The sequence below is a fragment of the Abrus precatorius genome, unplaced genomic scaffold (assembly GCF_003935025.1).
Source record: "Abrus precatorius isolate BTA unplaced genomic scaffold, Abrus_2018 Scaffold3, whole genome shotgun sequence".
Lineage (NCBI taxonomy): Eukaryota > Viridiplantae > Streptophyta > Magnoliopsida > Fabales > Fabaceae > Abrus > Abrus precatorius.
In genome coordinates, this window is record NW_020874373.1 from 24831445 (window position 1) to 24849411 (window position 17967).

General features: G+C 30.8%; 2 protein-coding genes across 2 annotated transcripts; both read right to left on the reverse strand.

Annotated features, from left to right (window-relative positions):
* Positions 1-1114: 1114 nt before the first annotated feature.
* LOC113861306 (FBD-associated F-box protein At4g10400-like) lies at positions 1115-2467 on the reverse strand. The gene is made up of 2 exons (XM_027494040.1): positions 1749-2467; positions 1115-1660 (listed from the first exon to the last, which is right to left on the reverse strand). The coding sequence occupies exons 1-2, from the start codon at positions 2463-2465 to the stop codon at positions 1250-1252; spliced, it is 1128 nt and encodes a 375-aa protein (XP_027349841.1). The 5' UTR covers positions 2466-2467; the 3' UTR covers positions 1115-1249.
* Positions 2468-12291: 9824 nt separating this feature from the next.
* On the reverse strand, positions 12292-13905 carry LOC113862372 (F-box/FBD/LRR-repeat protein At4g00160-like). Its single transcript, XM_027495461.1, has 3 exons — positions 13189-13905; positions 12635-12778; positions 12292-12558 (listed from the first exon to the last, which is right to left on the reverse strand). The coding sequence occupies exons 1-3, from the start codon at positions 13903-13905 to the stop codon at positions 12292-12294; spliced, it is 1128 nt and encodes a 375-aa protein (XP_027351262.1).
* Positions 13906-17967: the final 4062 nt, after the last annotated feature.

Genomic DNA, 17967 nt, shown 5'->3' on the forward strand with positions numbered 1-17967 from the left:
ATGGTGGAAAGACTAGACATCCAAAGTACAAGGATTCAAAAGTCAAAGCAGAATCAATGTGTAAGCCCTATGCGTGTCTTGCAGTGCAATCTACAACCATAGGACCAAGTGGTGCGACTTTCCAACCATCACTACCAACCTATGTGTAACCTACCACGTAGGATGGAACTAGTGACGTTGCCAGATCTAGAGGCTCTGATGTGCACAAAAGCTCTAAGAACTAGAACAAAGGTGCTTGATTTTGCAAGAGTTGATATCCACAAGAACTGCTAGCCCTAATTGTGGAAGACGAGACTTGTGTTGTCCACAAGCACTAGTCATAGGTGATGAGACTCATGTTGCTAATTGAAGACTAAAATATCAAAACTGTCAAAAGAATTGTGCAAATCTTGAGACTCACTATTTCAAGATTAAATGAGTTGAGAGTATCATATCCACTAACCTCAGCCATATTTGAATGTTTTAAAAGCCATATCTCACTTGTATCAAAGTCGTATCAAGCCAGTATATTATATTTAAAATAAAAGAAGAATTGAGATGCTTTTTGGATAAATATCTGGAAGTATCATACGCTTATTGGTATCAGATACATGTCTAATACTGATACTATAGCAAATTTGGAGTATTCAAACTTCATAGATTGCAGTGTTGTGCTTCATAATCAATAGCTTGTGTGATTTACCCTTACTGTAATACTCATGCACTGTAATATCAAAGGCACAGTTGCGCACACCAATGAGATCTTCTACATACTGCATATTGATGTTAAAATCATTTCTAATTGAAAGCACGATATATCTCATATAAGAAGTTAATTTCATTTCAAAATTACCGACACTCGACAATCAAAACCTTAAAGCAATCAAAAGAGAAAAAAAAAATTAAGAGTTCCTTTATGGGCAAACAACTAAGTTTATAATTTGTATATATAAGTGGTGTGTACAGTCCACAACAGTTCAAGAAAAAAACAACACTCCACTAGCCCCAAAAAACATTACTTTCCCATATACAATAACTTCACAGAGCTAGAAGCATTGTTTTCCCACAACCGCATAAAATCAATTTAAATTTGAAAATCTATATGATAATAAGGATCATCATTTTCTTCAATTTGCACAATGAAACACAATTTATATCCTTCAAAACCGCCAAAACCAGAAGCTGCATTGTATTTAGAGTAAGACCAATAACAAAAGCAGCCATATACGAACAATTTACAATTTTCAGCTACTTACAAGCCTACCAGTAATCATTCAAATAAAAGTTCACAAGTCGCAGAGCTCCTTGGGCACAAGGATAATTGTTTCAGCATTTCAAGCTTTTGCCATGTATTTGAGGGAATGGCACTGCAAATTTTCATGGTTCTTAAAGCTCTTGAATTCTGCATAATATATTTTGCAAGTAGCAGCGAAGCTTCCTTGCCCATATAATTAACAAAACAACACTTCTTAAGCTGTGAAGAAATGAATGCAGGAACAATAAATGGGTTCGGCAAAACCTGTTCTTCTATAGGATCTGTATATCTAGTCTCACCAAGGACGAAACTTTCAAGCTTGGGACAGCGCTTGAGCGTTTCAAATACGAAAGTCAAGTTAACAAAGCCTTCAATCATGAGTTCCAATTGAGTTAAATTGGGAAACACTTGAAAGTTTGTGATGAGCTGCAGGAGTTACAAAGAGAAAACATCATCAATGAGGAATGCCAATTTCTAAAACTAAAAATAAGGAACAAATTAAGCTCATTCATACCTCTTTTTGTATGCGCAGAAACCCTACATTACAAATTACTTTTAGAGGAACAGAAAACATATTAAGTTGAGAAATATCTGCCCTGACCAAATTGGACAAGATTTTGAAGTCTCCCTCAGAGTTTATATCAGATAAGATTTTAAAATCAATATTCTTTGCTTCCAAATCCTCAAGAATTGGACACCCATTAAGAAGATTGACGAAATATCGAGGCTCCAAAATATTAACGCGATTCAAATGAAGGGTTTTGAGCGAGGGCAAGTCAACAGAAGAAAAGGAATCGACAGATAAACCATTCAACTTGAGAACGACAAGCGTTTTGAGGCTGAAAATGTAGCAAGGCAAGTTCAGTCTAACTGAAAAGGACATCTGGAGGTGGAGATGCTCAATACCGTGTCGTATTGCCGTTCTTACCCATAAATTGAAATCGGAAAAAGAAGGCTCGTCGTCATAAGCCTCACATAGGAGGCAGAACCGTTTAACGGATTGGTGGACACCGAGAGCGAGAATGGCTGCGTATGCGAACTTAACGAAGCAGGGGAGGGGCATGTCGTTTTGGTGATAGGTATCGTCGTTGATGTCGAGAATGGGGACTGAGAGCCAGAGGGTTTCCCACCTCTTTGAAAGCAGACTTGTGGCGACGGCATCGCGTGTTGGGAGAAAGGAGAGAATGTAACAGAGAACAGCGTCTGGTAACGTGCTAATCAGGTCACGCATTGGAACTCAGAGATTCAAAGGATCAATTGGGAGCAGAGTTATCGTACGGAGTCCCTGGGAAACGGGGAATTTGTCCAGTAACAGTCCTCACCACATTATTGGTTTCTTGTTTGAGATAGGACAAAAATGTTATTTAATTTTTACCCTTATAAAGAATACCAGTGTCAAATGAGCCAGAATCAACTACTAATTTGAGATCGGACAAAAAAAGTTCACAATGTAAAAAATTTATTGAATCAAAAAAGTTATAAAGTTTAATAAGTTAGGACTAACCATGGACTAATTATATTTCAAAAAATTATTATAATTTATTAAAATATTTTTATTATAAACTTATAAATAAATAAAATTATTTAAAAATAACTTTAATTTAATTTAATTTAAATAAAATATTAAAAATAAATTATTGTTATTAAATAATATTAATAAAATATAATAATTTATTATCAAATTAAGTTATGTGTTTATCTAATTTTTATTTATATTATTAATAATTATTAAATCATAATAATATTTTTTATTCATTTAATTTTATAAATGATTTTATAATATATTATTTTATAATTATATTTTAATATTAATTATAAACTTTTTTATGTTTAATAATTTTATATTATTTTTTATTTATTTATTTTTATAAAATTATCTTTGAAACATCACATGTTCAGTAATATTTTTAAAGTAAAATAGAGACATAAAAATGATAATAGAAAGCAATAATAGCTAAATTTGTTAACTTATATGTCTTCAAAATGTTTGAAATGATTTATTTAAATAAAATTTAATATGTTAAAAATATATATATAACATTGTCATAACAAAAATTATGGATAAGTAATACTTAATATTACAAAATTCATAAATATAAAAAAAAATAACTTGAGAACTTAGTAAAACTTGATGATGCATGTAAATCTAAATTTTTACTTATCTTAATTTGATAAAATATATTTTTAAGTGAAATTACTTGATTTGATTTTGAATTGACAGAATTTTTTATTTTTTAAAATATATTTTCTATATTTAAAATATAGTTTTTAAATAATTTTAAATAAAATAATTTAATAAAAAATAAACAAACACATGTGTTTTTTACTAAAAAATATTATAATATTTATTAATTACTCTTTAAAAAGGCTGAATTAACTCAATTTTTTTATTATATATTGGAACTTAGGGTCAAAATAAGCACATTATATATAGATCTTAAATAAATTAAGATTATATAGTAGGTTATGTAGAGTGGATTATGGGTTTAAGTAACACATTAATTTCAATAAAAAATTATTATATTTTAAATTTTTATTATATGTTTGAAATTATATATTAAAATATAAAAAATTATTAATTTCAATTTTAAAAGTTAAATTTGGGCATTTAAATGTTATCACTTAATATTAAAAATATTTATTACATTAAATTTGTACAATAAAATAAATATATTTTAATAAGGTTTTGCTATTTTAATAATTTAAATTCAATTAGAAAATTTAAAATTAATATTTTTTAAAAATTAAAATTTATTATTTATTTTGTAACATCTTTATTTCTTTATTCAATATAAATATTGATTTATAACGAGAAATAGGAAATAAGTAAATTTCTTGTATATTTATAGCTTAAATAATTAAAGAAAAGTAAAATTTGTATTCCTATTTTCAATTTATGAAAACTCAACAATATTCAAAGCTTTTAAAAGGAAATAGTTATGAAATTTTTAATTTATCGATAGAGTAAATACTAAAATTTTCATATTAATAAATTATTTGATTCATATTATACTGGTATAGACTTGAGACATAAACAACATTGTATCTTACAACGTGAATTAATATAAACTAGAACCAAAATAATTAACTACCAATATTATCAACATCTCAAATTATTCGTTACAACAAAATTTAACTAACTACCAATATAAAACATTTACATGTTCTTATCAATTTCAAATATAAACTTTATAAAATATTACAACCTTCAAAATAACATTTTAAATCATAACAGAGCAGTCTTTTCTACCACTTTATCAAGAATATGATCTTAAAACGGATCAAACTTCATTTAATTCCTTCAATTTTATTTATTGAAAATAATTAGTAAGAGTGAGTATCATTCGCTTCACTAAATCTTTTATTTTATAAATAAATCAAATAACACATAAAATATTATATATATATATATATATATATATATATTATAATCACACTAATCCATATATTTACGACGTATGTATTAATCATCCTTTCTCTTTTACTTGCCTTTTCTCAACAATTCTCAAATATTCATACCAATTATTATTACTTTTTTGTTTTTACTAATAACATATATATTTTCCTTCATCTCTTTTTCATCATTCAATCAAATAAAATATGTATAAGGTCACACAAATTTAGACTTAATCCAATTCACATATACTTACTAAAATATGTTTCATCATTCAAGAACAGTCAACACTTTTCATCAATCTTATACAAACAACCAAAATTCTCATTTAAACATATATTTATAAAACAAGAAACACACAATTATACAAATTAATACAATGCGCTGAAGGTTGGACATCTTCAGACTTAAACCAATTATATAGTTTAGAAATACATTGTCGGAGATCACACTCTCTCATTCTTAATAAAAATCATCTAACCTAAAGTTTAGTATTTTTCCCAATACACATATTGTTCAGAATAATAATTTACAATATTAACCATACGTATATAATAATTAATAGTAAAATTGGAGAAACTTAAAAGTATTTATAAATTTTACTATGAAATTTTGTTTAGCTAGTTCTAGAAACAAATTAGAGGTTTTTTATGCCCAAAAATTCATTTTAACATTATAATTTTGAGACAACATTAGGGCTCTATTATCCAAAATAGGAAAAATTTGAGTTTTTAAGACAAAAACATATAAATAGAAGTTATAGTTTGGAATCAACTCCCTTTACTTGGAGATAGGTCTTTTACAACAAAGAGATGAGAGATAACATCTCTAAGATCAAGACCTTCTTGAGATCCAAAAGAAAGGTGCAAGTCTCTAATGGAAGATATTGTCCAAAGGACCAAGGTTCTTCTTAAGCATTACAAAATAGAACAATTTTTGAGTAGAAAGAAAATAATAAAATAGAAGTGAGACTCAGAAATTGAGCTCCAATAACTTACTTGCAATCAAGAGAAAAAGATATTCAAGCTCGGACTCGAAAGAGGTTTTGGAGTTTAAAGTTGTTTTAGATGTGTAAGGGAGAGAGTGAACAGAGAGAGGGATGAGAATGACTACTTGTTTTGAAATCTATGATTTTGAAGTGTCATAATTACTTAAATGCCCTTTTTTTCTCAAAGATTCTCGCTTAAGCGAGAAAATCAAACAAAATTTGTTACTCTTTTACAAATATTTTTTCTTGAGCGAGAAGTTTTTCGCTTGAGCGAAAGTTTATCAGAGAACTACCTATTTCTATTGCTCATTTTTGCTTGAGTGAGAAATTTTCCTTGAGCTAAAATTAATTTTTGTTTAGAGATTCTTCTATTTTGAAAACAAAAAATGCAAATTAAAATTAGGATGTTACATAAAATGTCTTTTCTCTTAACTTTAAAAAATCAATTATTAAATTTAGTAAAACACATCATCCATTAAATGACCAATGTGTTCAAGTTTATTTTTCCCATCCAATTTTTATTAATGTAGCTTTATCAAAAGGAATACTCCAGTGACTTCTAGGTCAAACACTAGAGCCTACAAAAGTAAACTTGTCCATTGTTTTAGACAATCATATTTAATCTCCAAATGGATTACATATGGGAGAAGAAGAAAGAAGATTTTTGGAAAAAGGAGATAACAAATTTTGAGTGATTTATTGATAAATCCAAATTTTAGTATGTTTTTAAGTAGTTTTTCTAGGATTTTTCTAATAGAAAAGAGTAATTAAAAGAAGAAAATGGCACAAAAATATGTAAATGTTAAATAATTCAATTTTTACCTTTAATAATTCAAATTGTTTGACTTTAGTAGAATTTTAATGTAATTTTGTTGTTGAAATAAATTTGCACGAAATTCTGAGTAAAGGCACATGAGTTAGAGACTTGAAGAGATCAATTGGGACTTAGAGTTATCACTCTTAGCACAAAAAGTGAGAATTTCATAAGGTACTAGGCATAAATGTGCTAGGGGTGGCCAATTTGGGTGTCAAAAGTAGTTACTTGAAAGCTGTTTGAGGAAGAATTCTATTGCGCGTTAACTTTGCTTAGGCCAAAAGTAGCAACTTTGAAGGGTTATAGGAAGAAAGGTGCTACACATGGTTACTTTCCTTATCAAAAGTGGACACTCCAAAGTCCTTTTGGGAGAATTGCTATGCGTGTAGCGACTTTTATAGGCAAAAATAGTCACGCACAAGCTTATTTGTGAAATTATGCTGCGCGTGGCTACTTTCAGGGTAGAAAGTGGCTACACCAGCCGCTGTGCTCTGTATTGCTTAGTGTGCGTAGCTACTTTTTCTACCAAAAGTAGTTATGCCAAAAGTGCAAGAAAAATTATAAATAGTTGAAAACACATATTTTTAGGGAATTTTTTTCTCATTTTTTTTCCTTTCCACATTCTTATAGAGTGAGAGAGAGACAGAGGATTGATGGTGGATTTCAAGGCTCAAATCTAAAGAAATTAGACCTAGAACTTGGATTCATAGATATTTTCTACACCTTTTCTCCTCTTTCTTTCTCTCTTTCTTTTATAATTATGTTTTAGTTTGTTTTGGTTAAGGATTGATAGATTTAATTTTGACATTGTAAATTGATTATGGATATGAATTCTAAGACTTCGATTGTGTTAAACATTTAATTATATCTTTAATGCAATTCTTGGATGAACTATTCAATTGAATTGAACTTAGAAGATTTTCATCAATAGAAGTTAAGTTAGTTTCTCATATCTGAATTGAATATCAAGGTTATTGATATCTTAGGAATAAACATCCATGATCTTGTGATCTATTAATTTCTAATTCTTTATGCAATATTTGAATAATTTACACCTAAGGAATTAGGGTAGTTAATTAAATATTAGGATTATTGAGTCAAATAATTGAATTTTAATTAACCTAATAAAATTGATCATCAATCAATTAAGAAACTTATTCAGCTCATATTCAGTTTTGCAATTGAAATATTGATGAAGTCAACCCTAACTTCATTTGATTATTCATCTTATCTCTCAATTCTTCACTATGTTTTGCTATTACTCTCTAATTTTTTGCACTTCATTACTTTAGTTATTCAAATGTTCAAAACACCTCTAATTTCGATTAGCTCAAATAACCTTTAATCTGTAAAGTGGTAATTGAATGAATTAATCCCTGGAAATGATACTTGAAACTTAAAAATTCTGAATTTTATTACTTACAATAACTACCTAATAAACTTGCTAGATAAGACTGTAAGAGCGTGATATTTATTAGAGATCAAACTCAAAGCTTTTGAACTTTTATTGAAAAAATATAAAATTGGTGGTTTATATTGAAGTCATAACTAAAATAATAAAATATGTCCAAAACATGCATTAGAAGTTTTAAGATCATAAATAAAATAATATTCTTTTATTTATCATCGATGAAACTACGAGATAAACTAACACCAATACAATTATTTGGTTAATATCTAAATAACTTCACTGTGACTCAATTTGAGTAAACTTTTAAAAAAATATTTATACAAGAAAAAAATCAATATAAAAATAAATACAACTTCTTTCATAGGTTATAAATAATTTATCTCTCTAAATTAAATATAAAAAAATTAAATGACAGAATTTATTATAAAATAAAAAAGTATACATTATTTTTAAATTATTAGATAAGTTTTACTATTTTTTATATTAATTTTTTAAAATAATTTTTCAAAAAATTTACCAAATTAAACCTATCATGAGTTCCATAGATGCACCAAAACTAGCCAATTATAGTTCTATTTCTAAGAATATAGTTAGACTATTTAGTTTTCTACATGAATAGAAAGAAAGAACAACACTTAGCACAAAAACAAAGCAAGCATTGTAAATTAGTCCTCATGCTAAAACAAATTACATTATATTAATTTAATCAAAACAAAAATTAAGTCAAACATATCTCAAGATAATTTAAATAAATTAGTTACATTCAACAACATATAAATATTAACACGTTGAAATAAAACTAAGCTAGCATTCCCATGGAAATAATCCACCAAGCTTCTTAATCTAAATAATTTAAAAATATTGTTCCTCCCAAAACACACCAACTAGTCTCTCAACATCTTAGAAGATGCATGCGCTGTAACATCCCTACTTTATTAATTATTAATTTTATACTTGATGTGAGTTATTAATGTATGTTGCTTGAAATTAGGAGAGTTTTAAATGTGTGAGTTGCAGGATTTTTCGCTGTAGAGAGAAATTAACATAAAAATCAAGTATTCTAGTGCTATCTCGCTGTAGCGAGGAGCTCTCGCTGTAGGTAGAATGACAGACAGCAAAGCGTAATTTTGTCTGATTTTTTTGCTGTAGCAAGAGAAAGTCTCGCTGTAGCGATAATATCTCGAGTCGAGAGGTATTTAAGGGTTTCCAAGTTAGAAAACTTGGATTACAATCCAAGTTTCGAGCTCTCTCTTATTCTCTCAACCCCTAACCCTTTCTTCTTAGAAAATCTCTCCAAAACCTCAACTTTTTTACAAATCCAAGCTTAGGAACTTCATCAATCAACTCCAAGTAAGTTCTTGGAGCTTTATTTTCTCTTTTTAGGTGTTTTATAAGTTTCTCCTTTCTCAAAATGTTCTCTTTTGTGATATCTAGGAAAATCTTAGTCCTTCACTCAGAACCTTTCACAAAATCTCTTTCAGAACTTCGTCTAACGGTAAGGAGAGCTCTATTTCATTGCTAGGAACTATTGTATGTATGGGTGAAAATGCTTGAAATGAGTATGTTTTGATTGATAACATGTGATTGATGTGTTTAAAACATGCTCTGTGATGTTTGAAAATGATATATGATGAGTATGATATGTTTGAATCTGAGCATGTGTATGATGTACTGAGCCCGAGAGGAATAACCCTCGGCAATGAAAAAGTAATAGATAGTGAGATAATGAAATAGAAAGAGGCCTAGAAAGATAAGATATAAAAGAGAAAGAGAAAGGAAATCAGAATGGATAAGAAAAGGACAAGCATAGATAGTTCAGAGGTACACTGGAAGTGTGGAAGATGGAGAAGACTGAGAAGTCTTGGGAGAAATGAGGGTGGTGGATATTCCTCTTGAATTGCGCAATACAAATGAGAGTAGGGACACCACAGGCCTCACACTTGTTTCCTGGCCTATACTCCTGACTACATTTTTACTAAAAGGGGCAAGGTCGGCACACGTTGTATCTATGTAGTTGCGGCTATCCAGCAACTATCTATGTTAAAGAAGACCTCAATGGATCCCAGGGATAGTGAAAATGAGAATGGTACTGAGTTTGGAAACAAGTAATGAGAGAATAAATAGAGAAACATAATTTGAATGCATAATTGAGTTGATTATATGATGCATGTTGAATGTTTGACCTGTATTATTGAATTCTCTGAGTGTGTATGCTTGGCAATGAATGTAGAGACTCATCCTTACATAACCATTTCAGGAAACTCAAATGACGACACCTAGGGAGGGAATTAGAATAGTAGACAATTCAGAAGTAAATATTGTAAATGATGTTTTTGGCGAGTATCAAAGATTTACTTCCTTTAGAATCCTTGTATATGATAGTGAGGTGCCTAGTGAGGTAGTGATGATGGAATTGGAGCTAGCCTTTAGTATCCCTTTTGATTTGTCTGTATATAGAATCCATCACACCCTCTGTATCTATATCTTTTCTGGTGTTGAGAGAACCTCTGCAGCAGTAACGTATCTTGTCACATACCATGACCACGATCAGTCTAGAATACCATCACAATGGACAATCGAGCATATTACAAGTGTTCAGGTCACCGCAGACCCGAGCGATCATTATCTGGGTTTGGATGATGAGTTGACTGCTGAAGACCTAGCGATGATAGAAGAGTGGCACGGGGATGACTAGTGTCACTTGGTCAAAGGGTGGTTAGGCTGCTCATTAGGACCATTATTATTTTGAGTACTTGTAAATGTAAATGAATGGTCTTAATGTATTTTGATAACTTTATGTGTATTTGAAATACAAATATATGTTGTACATTATGAAGCAAATTATGATTACGATACTTAATGTTTATTACCAGTTTTAAAGACTAACGTTTTACTATTCAAGTTTTTTCGATTTGAACCTTTGTTATTCAGGATCTCTCCAATTTTGATGATTTTGATTATTTTTTTTTACTATTATTATGTTAATTAAAAATAAGGATTTTACATTTTGGTATCAGAGCAGTTCTTCCAAACCGGACTGGGGTATGGGACTAGTTTATCTGTGGTGTACTCTCATAGTCTTGCCTAACAGGAATATGAGAGAATTAATTGTTAGGATGACCTATTTAGTTTTCTAAACAGGAATGTGTGTGATTTACTCACTTGAATGTTTATGTGCATTAGAGTGAATAATGGTTGCTGATAAGTTCATAAACTTTCTATATAGAAAAATGGCTGGTAGAAGTAGACCCGCGGGAGTTGCTAATGAGATATTGAACCGTGTGGCTCAAGCCGTAGAGATTCTGGCATAGAACCAGAATGCTGAACCCGCAGAGTATCGGGGGTTGTCGTCTTTTACAAAACATGATCTTCTTAAGTTTGAAGGGAAATTTGATCCAGAAGGAGCCCAAAGATGGATTGCTGACATAGAGAAGATATTTAATGCTATGGGCTGCTATGAGGAGCATAAAGTGGGTTATGCAACCTATATGCTATGCGGAGAAGGGAGGACTAGTGGAAGTACGCGGGTCAGACCCTGCCACAGGAAGAGGGTCACATCACTTGGGAAGTGTTTAAGGCTTGTTTCCTGGGAAACTACTTTCCCAGGAACTTGCAGAAACAGAAGGTGAGGGAATTTCTAGAGCTGAAACAAGGAGATATGTCAGTGGGAGATTATGCTGCCAAATTTTATGAGTTGATGAAATATTGGCCCATTATCAACATGAAAGAGGTGAAGATGATTTATGTGCCCAGTTTGAGAATGTGCTAAGAGCTAATATCCGCATGGCGGTTGGTGTATTTCAAGTGACCGATCTCCTATTTTGATGATTTTTTTTTTACGATCATTATGTTAATTAAAAAAAAGGATGTTACATGCGCTGGTGGTAACTGTAATGCTAGATAATTTTCTATGATTCAGCCTTTGCACTATGGCTCAAAAATCCTTTATAATTGTAAAGATAGCATTATCTCACCTAAGAAGTTAATTTCTGCTAAAATTTGGTTAAGACACTAACACATGACAGTTAGCTTCACAATAATAACAAAATCAGGTACTTGGGTCAAATGATGTCATTGTGTTTTGTCCAAATATCAAGCATTTAAATAGATCATTTAGGTCTGGTCTTTTTCAATGGGATTAATCATTACATTATTGCTATCCAGAGACAGACAAACAAAATTCCTTATCAGCTAACATCTAATGTTTGATCTTTGCCTGTGTGGATGGTGTGCTCAAGTACATGCTTGTGTGTTAAAAGAGAAAAGACATGACATGTCCAACATGAAAAACATCAATTTACAATTTTCACCTTCCTACCCTGGTGGTTATGCATTAAATCAGAAATCCGGATACAATTGCTAAAACTGGGTAAATATGGATCTAATTCAAACTATATGAACGGTAAAAAAAAAGGTTGGCAAGTACTAAATCATTCAGGTATCTCTCTCTTTAATTTATGCACAGTTCCATGTCCTTCAAAGGGCACGAAGATGAGTTTTCGAAAACTTTCCACTTTCCTCGAGTGCATATTTTGATGGATTGTAAGACTCTTGCATTCTTCGTAATATATCTTGCTAAGTCAAGCTCCCTTTGCAAGCCAACAAAATTTCCTAAAGTGCAAGTTCTAAGGTGTGAGGAAAGGCATTCAGGAACACATTCGGGCTCTGTCCAACTCTTTTGCTTATCATTTACACTAATTCGTCCATCCTCATCATCCTGTTAATAATACACATAATATAAAACATAAAAAATATATTAAGAGAAGATAAAACATAAATAATCCATAACAAACCTCAAAAACATCCAGGGAAAGATTTTGAAGCTTAGGGGTATGCTTGAGCAGTTCTACCAACAAATCCCAGTTGTGGTCGAGAAAGAAAAGCTCCATGCAGGTCAAATTATAAAAAGTGGGAAAGTGACTGTAACAACGATGCTCCTGAGTGATGATAATAATAATAAAAAATGGTTAGAAATCATAAAAGAATTTCATTTTAAGATTAAAGATATATTTTTCATCTCTCAAAATATATAAATTTTAATTTAATCTCAATAATTATTTTTTTTTTATTTTTATATTTTTAAAATTATTTATTTCCATCCGTCAAATACCTGGTTCAATGAAAACAATACATGATACAAAATTGACATGCTACGATATTTGAATTAACTACGTCATCATTTTGTAGTAGTTACTAATTAAAATCAATAATTTTAAAACTATAAAAATTAAAATAAATCAAATAACTTTATAGAAAGTAAAAGTTAGCCTATTTTGAGCTAGAAAAAGCACGTTTAAACATCCAATTTATGTGTAAATTCACGTAGCATTGTAGACTCCAATCATACCTTGGGTATTTCCATGCACAGAAACTCTACGTTGTGAAATATCTTTGGCGGAAAAGGAATATCACAGTCAAAGATAGATGCTTTCATCAACTTGTTTAAGGTCGAGCTTTTGATATCTCCATAGTCACGATAGTCATCCTCAGAGTCGTATATTACATATTCTGCTTCAAAATCCTCAAGATTCGGACATCCAGCGAGAAAGTCCATAAAGCTTCGAAAACTCTCGAAATGGACCGCTTCCAAACGCAGCGTTTTGAGTGAACGAAGTTCAATTGACGAAAACTCCGGCACTCTGAACCCACACACATCGAGAACCACAAGAGTGTTGCAGCTGAGAACGCTAAAGGGCAAAATAGGTATTTCATCGTCCTTGCCCACGCAGAGATCGAGGTGTGCAACTCGGCTCTCCATTGCAAGGTTGACCAACTTCTCAACGCTGGAAACGTCGAAAAGTGCACTGCGAGTCATGAAGTGGAAACTTTCGATGGCTTGCTTCGCGTCTCGCGCGTGCAAGACATAGTCCACGAATTCGACGAAACGAGCAATGCCTTTTTCGTCTTTGACGTTGTCATCATTGAAATCGAGAATGGGGATTGAACGCCAAAGAGGGTTCCATCGCTTGGAGAGAACGCTTGTTGCAACGGCGTGTTTGGTTTGGAGAAAAGAAAGAATGTGGCAGAGGAGTTCGTCTGGTAAAGTGCTTATCGTATCCGCCATTGGTGTCGTCGCAGGTGTCAACACACGTATATATCAGTTGTTTTGGAACCTTGATTTTCGGTAGGTATAGCGGGGATCACGGAAAGCAAGTAGGATTGTAAAAGCTGCCAAGCCTGGTCTTAGTCTAGGTTTTATTTTGGGACCATGAATTTGAGAATGTGGTGTATATATATATTCCAATTCTTCTAATATTTTTATTTTTTAAATAATTAATTAATTTTTTTATTTATTATTATAAAATTAATAAATTAACAGAAATAATTGTTTAACATGTGAAAGAATATAAAATGCTTTCTTTATTATTAATAAACTAATGGTAATAATTATTTTATAAAATACAAAATGTCATCATAATTTATAAGGTAATTCAGAAATTATCTTTCATTTTATTTTTTTTAGAGTACTTGTTAAGTTTTACTTTTATTTATTTTTAATTTGTTTAACTTTTTTATTTAAAATACTATTTTTTAAATCCACGAAACTTTTTTAATGTTAAATTTTTAAGAGAACTTTTTAATAAAAATATTTATTAAGAAATTACTAAATAATACAATTTTTATTAAATATTATATTAAAGTATATTTAAAATATAGAAGTATGTATAATTTTTTCCTCAATGAAATATTTTTGAAATTTTTAAGAAATAAAATAAAAAATATAAAATTATAAATATATCTTTTTTACAAAATCTTGAAATATGTCTTTTATCTTTTCTTATTTTATAAGTTACATGATGGTGTAACTTATTAAGGAGCATATGATGTATTTGTAACAAGTGTATAAATCGAATTGGATGAAACTGCCTTGTAATTTAGTTTGTAAAGAATATGGTCGTGTTAATGGTATTGTGACTTATGCTAATATGGTTTTATTAGCTAGATCATGTCCAGTGCTATAAGTTGTACTTCAGCAACTTATTTTATGCTTCAAATGTTTTAGGTCGCATCACCCTTGAATAACATATATTTTTAGGCAAGCATGATTATGATTTAAGTCGCACCACCTTGATGATGTTCATAGATTGCACGACATGCTTCAATTGTTAACCATCCATGGCAGTAATCTTTTGGTCTCTCATTTTTATATGCTATTGCAGCAATAACATGCATACAAGGCATACCTATAAAAATTATAAGGAAAAAAAATATCAGACATTATATATGTTGCATATTCATATAAATTTAACACATAAGCCATCATATAGAAATAACTAACCTGTTAATTGTCAAAATCTACAAGTGTTGTGTGGCTACCCAAGTGAACAACAACCTTAGTTATGGAATATTGCTCTTCAAATTTATGAGTATCATCATCACCTATGATAGAAGTTTAGTTAAGACAAATTTAATGTTATATTACTAAAAATTATCAGAAAATTAGGATTATGTTTACTTGCCCATATTGGTGTCCACTTAATGCTTTGTTGTTTTAATTTCTCCAACCTACTTTGCTGTATAGAAGGAAACTGACATGCATGGGCTGCCAACTTCAACTTATTAGTACAAATTGTTGTCATGATGTAGCATTGAACTTCTTCCAGCATTGTTAATATTGGTTTACACCTTGCATTTACAATGTTTGAGTTGAAGACCTCGCAGTTATTGCTACAGATGTTTTCCACCTTTGGCCATTCACTAAAGTATGTTTTAGTCCATGCCTCCTTTTGCCACTTGTCTAAGTATGCCCATGCCTTCTAATTCATTATCTTTATTATATACATGTTTGAATTAAATTATGAGATGGTGATTGATCTTACACATTCCTATACAAAGTGTTTCAAGACTTTATCCTTCCATTGCTTACAGAAATTTTGCCATAGATGCCACACACAAAACCTATAGTGTGCACCTAGCATCACTTCTTGCAAAGCTGAAATCAAACCCTACAGTAAAATACGAAGTTTACTTTAGTCCTTGATAGAATAAAAATCATGCAATTTAGTCCCTAACTTATTTATTATTCATGCAATTAAGTCCTTGTCAATTCTAAGTAATGAGTAACTATATCCTACGTAGATGTTTACCTTCTACATGTCAGATATGAAATTCCAACCATGTTGCTTATAATTTCTCATATCTTCATGTAAGAGTGATAAAAACCATTACCAATTCTCCTTATTTTTAACATCCACAACAGCATAGGCTATTACCCATATGTGATTATTAGCATCTTGTCCCACTGCTGTCAATAACTATCCTCGGTAATAACCCTTTAAAAATGCACCATCAAGCCCTATCATTGGTCTACATCCAGCCTTAAAGTCATTTTTGCACCCAGCAAGATATATATACAATCTTTTAAACTACAGTGGACCTTCAACTTGAGAATTAGTTTTCATTTTGACAGTTGAACCTGGATTACTTCTCAAAAGTTTTCCACAATAGTCCCACAACTTTCCAAATTGTTCTTTCTCACTTGCCTCTACAATCTCTCTTACCTTAACTATTGACCTATATATTTTGGTATCTTTTATCTGCACACCAAATTTCTTTTTAAAGTACTCAACAACTTCAGGATGTTTCATATTGGGGTGTTTCCTTAGTTTGATAACAAGTTTACCTACAACCCAATCTTATGTTGCTTGTTTATTTTTAAAAATCCTGCCACAACTGTGCTCACCGAGAAAAGTCTTGATCTGGAAGCTATGCGTGACATTGTTTTTTGCACAATATATTTTCCACTTGCAGTTTTCATATTTACACTTAGCTCTTACTCTGACTTTGTCATTTTTTACCCACCTTATTTCTCTTACCATCTGAATTGTATAATCCTTAACACCTTTTTTGAAAGACTGTAAACTTTCAAACTCCATTCTTAGCTCCAAGTAAACATTTCCAAAATTTGCAGAATCATTAAATTTGGGAAAAATTTGTTTGTTACTATCTTCATCATTTGAGTTTGCTAGAGTTCTTAATTCTTCAGACCTCCATGAATTTTCAGAATGCTTTTCTCATTTTGGAGTTTTTCTATGACCCACCTCTTCTACATCTTCTATGCTATTTTTAGAAAGTTCCTCATGTAAATAATCTTCTTCATCAATATAGGTCATTTTTTCTTTACCTTTTCCTTCAATTTTTTTTGCCTCTTTCCCTTTTCCTTTTTCTTTTCCCATGCTTTTTTTCTTTTTTTGGTTTTTTCTCTGATGTAGCAGATTGAAAGTTTTCTTTCATGGCTCCAATTCGCAAACTTCTTCTTCTTATTTCCCCAGCTGATTTACCAGAGTCACCTTTTCCTTTTCCCTTTCCAATTCGCTTTCCCTTTGCCTTTTTCTTTTGCTATTTCTTATCAACTTCAACTTGTACTTTGTGGACTGGTGTTATATCTTCAACTTCTAATTCTTCAGCTGTTACATCTTCAACTTGTACTTCTTCCATTGCTGGTTGTTCAACTTGTACTTCTTCTGTTACTGGTTGTTCAAGTTGAATTTCTTTTTCCATTGGTACAATATCATCTGGAGGGCCTTCCAACATTAAAATTTCACTGTCTTCAAGCAATTGTGGTGTAGCAATCTCATGCTCATAATAGACATGCATCTCTCTTCTATTCCTTTTAGCAACAGCCATCATTTCCAATACATCAACATCATATTTTAATAATTTCAAACCTTCATCAAACTCTTTATCACGGTCAGATCAAAATATATTTTTTATGTTAATGAAATACCCCATTGCCTTGGCAAAGTTTTTGAAGTTAAAAATATCTACCATATCTTCATCAACATCAGTCCAAACCTCAATTTTATCCCACCTGTACTCCTTCTTAATTCCATTCTCTTCCAAAAAATTTCCTCTATGGTGAATGTAAAACTTAATTGTCTGCATTTACAGAGAAACAATTATAAAAAATGTCAGCAATCTTTTGCAATTTTAAACTAATTTACTTAATAAACAATGAAAGTCATGCACGCACATTGAAAAATGGGTTAAACCGTGCAGAAAGGGACTACTTTCATTAACATTATCTTCTTTAATTTTAAAAACTAAAAAATTGTAGGAAACATAAGGGGGCCACTGTCTACCAGGGACCACTTCCTACCATCCCTTGTTATTTTCTTGATAACAA

Bases quoted from the DNA above. Each gene is read 5' to 3' on its own strand.
- LOC113862372 (XM_027495461.1), bottom strand. From the start codon at position 13,905: ATGGCGGATACGATAAGCACTTTACCAGACGAACTCCTCTGCCACATT. The intron at 12,779-13,188 runs GTATGATTGGAG...ATCATCACTCAG, and splicing joins TGTGCATGGAAATACCCAAG to GAGCATCGTTGTTACAGTCA. The intron at 12,559-12,634 runs GTTTGTTATGGA...TATTATTAACAG, and splicing joins TTTCCCTGGATGTTTTTGAG to GATGATGAGGATGGACGAAT.
- LOC113861306 (XM_027494040.1), bottom strand. From the start codon at position 2,465: ATGCGTGACCTGATTAGCACGTTACCAGACGCTGTTCTCTGTTACATT. The intron at 1,661-1,748 runs GTATGAATGAGC...TAACTCCTGCAG, and splicing joins TTCTGCGCATACAAAAAGAG to CTCATCACAAACTTTCAAGT.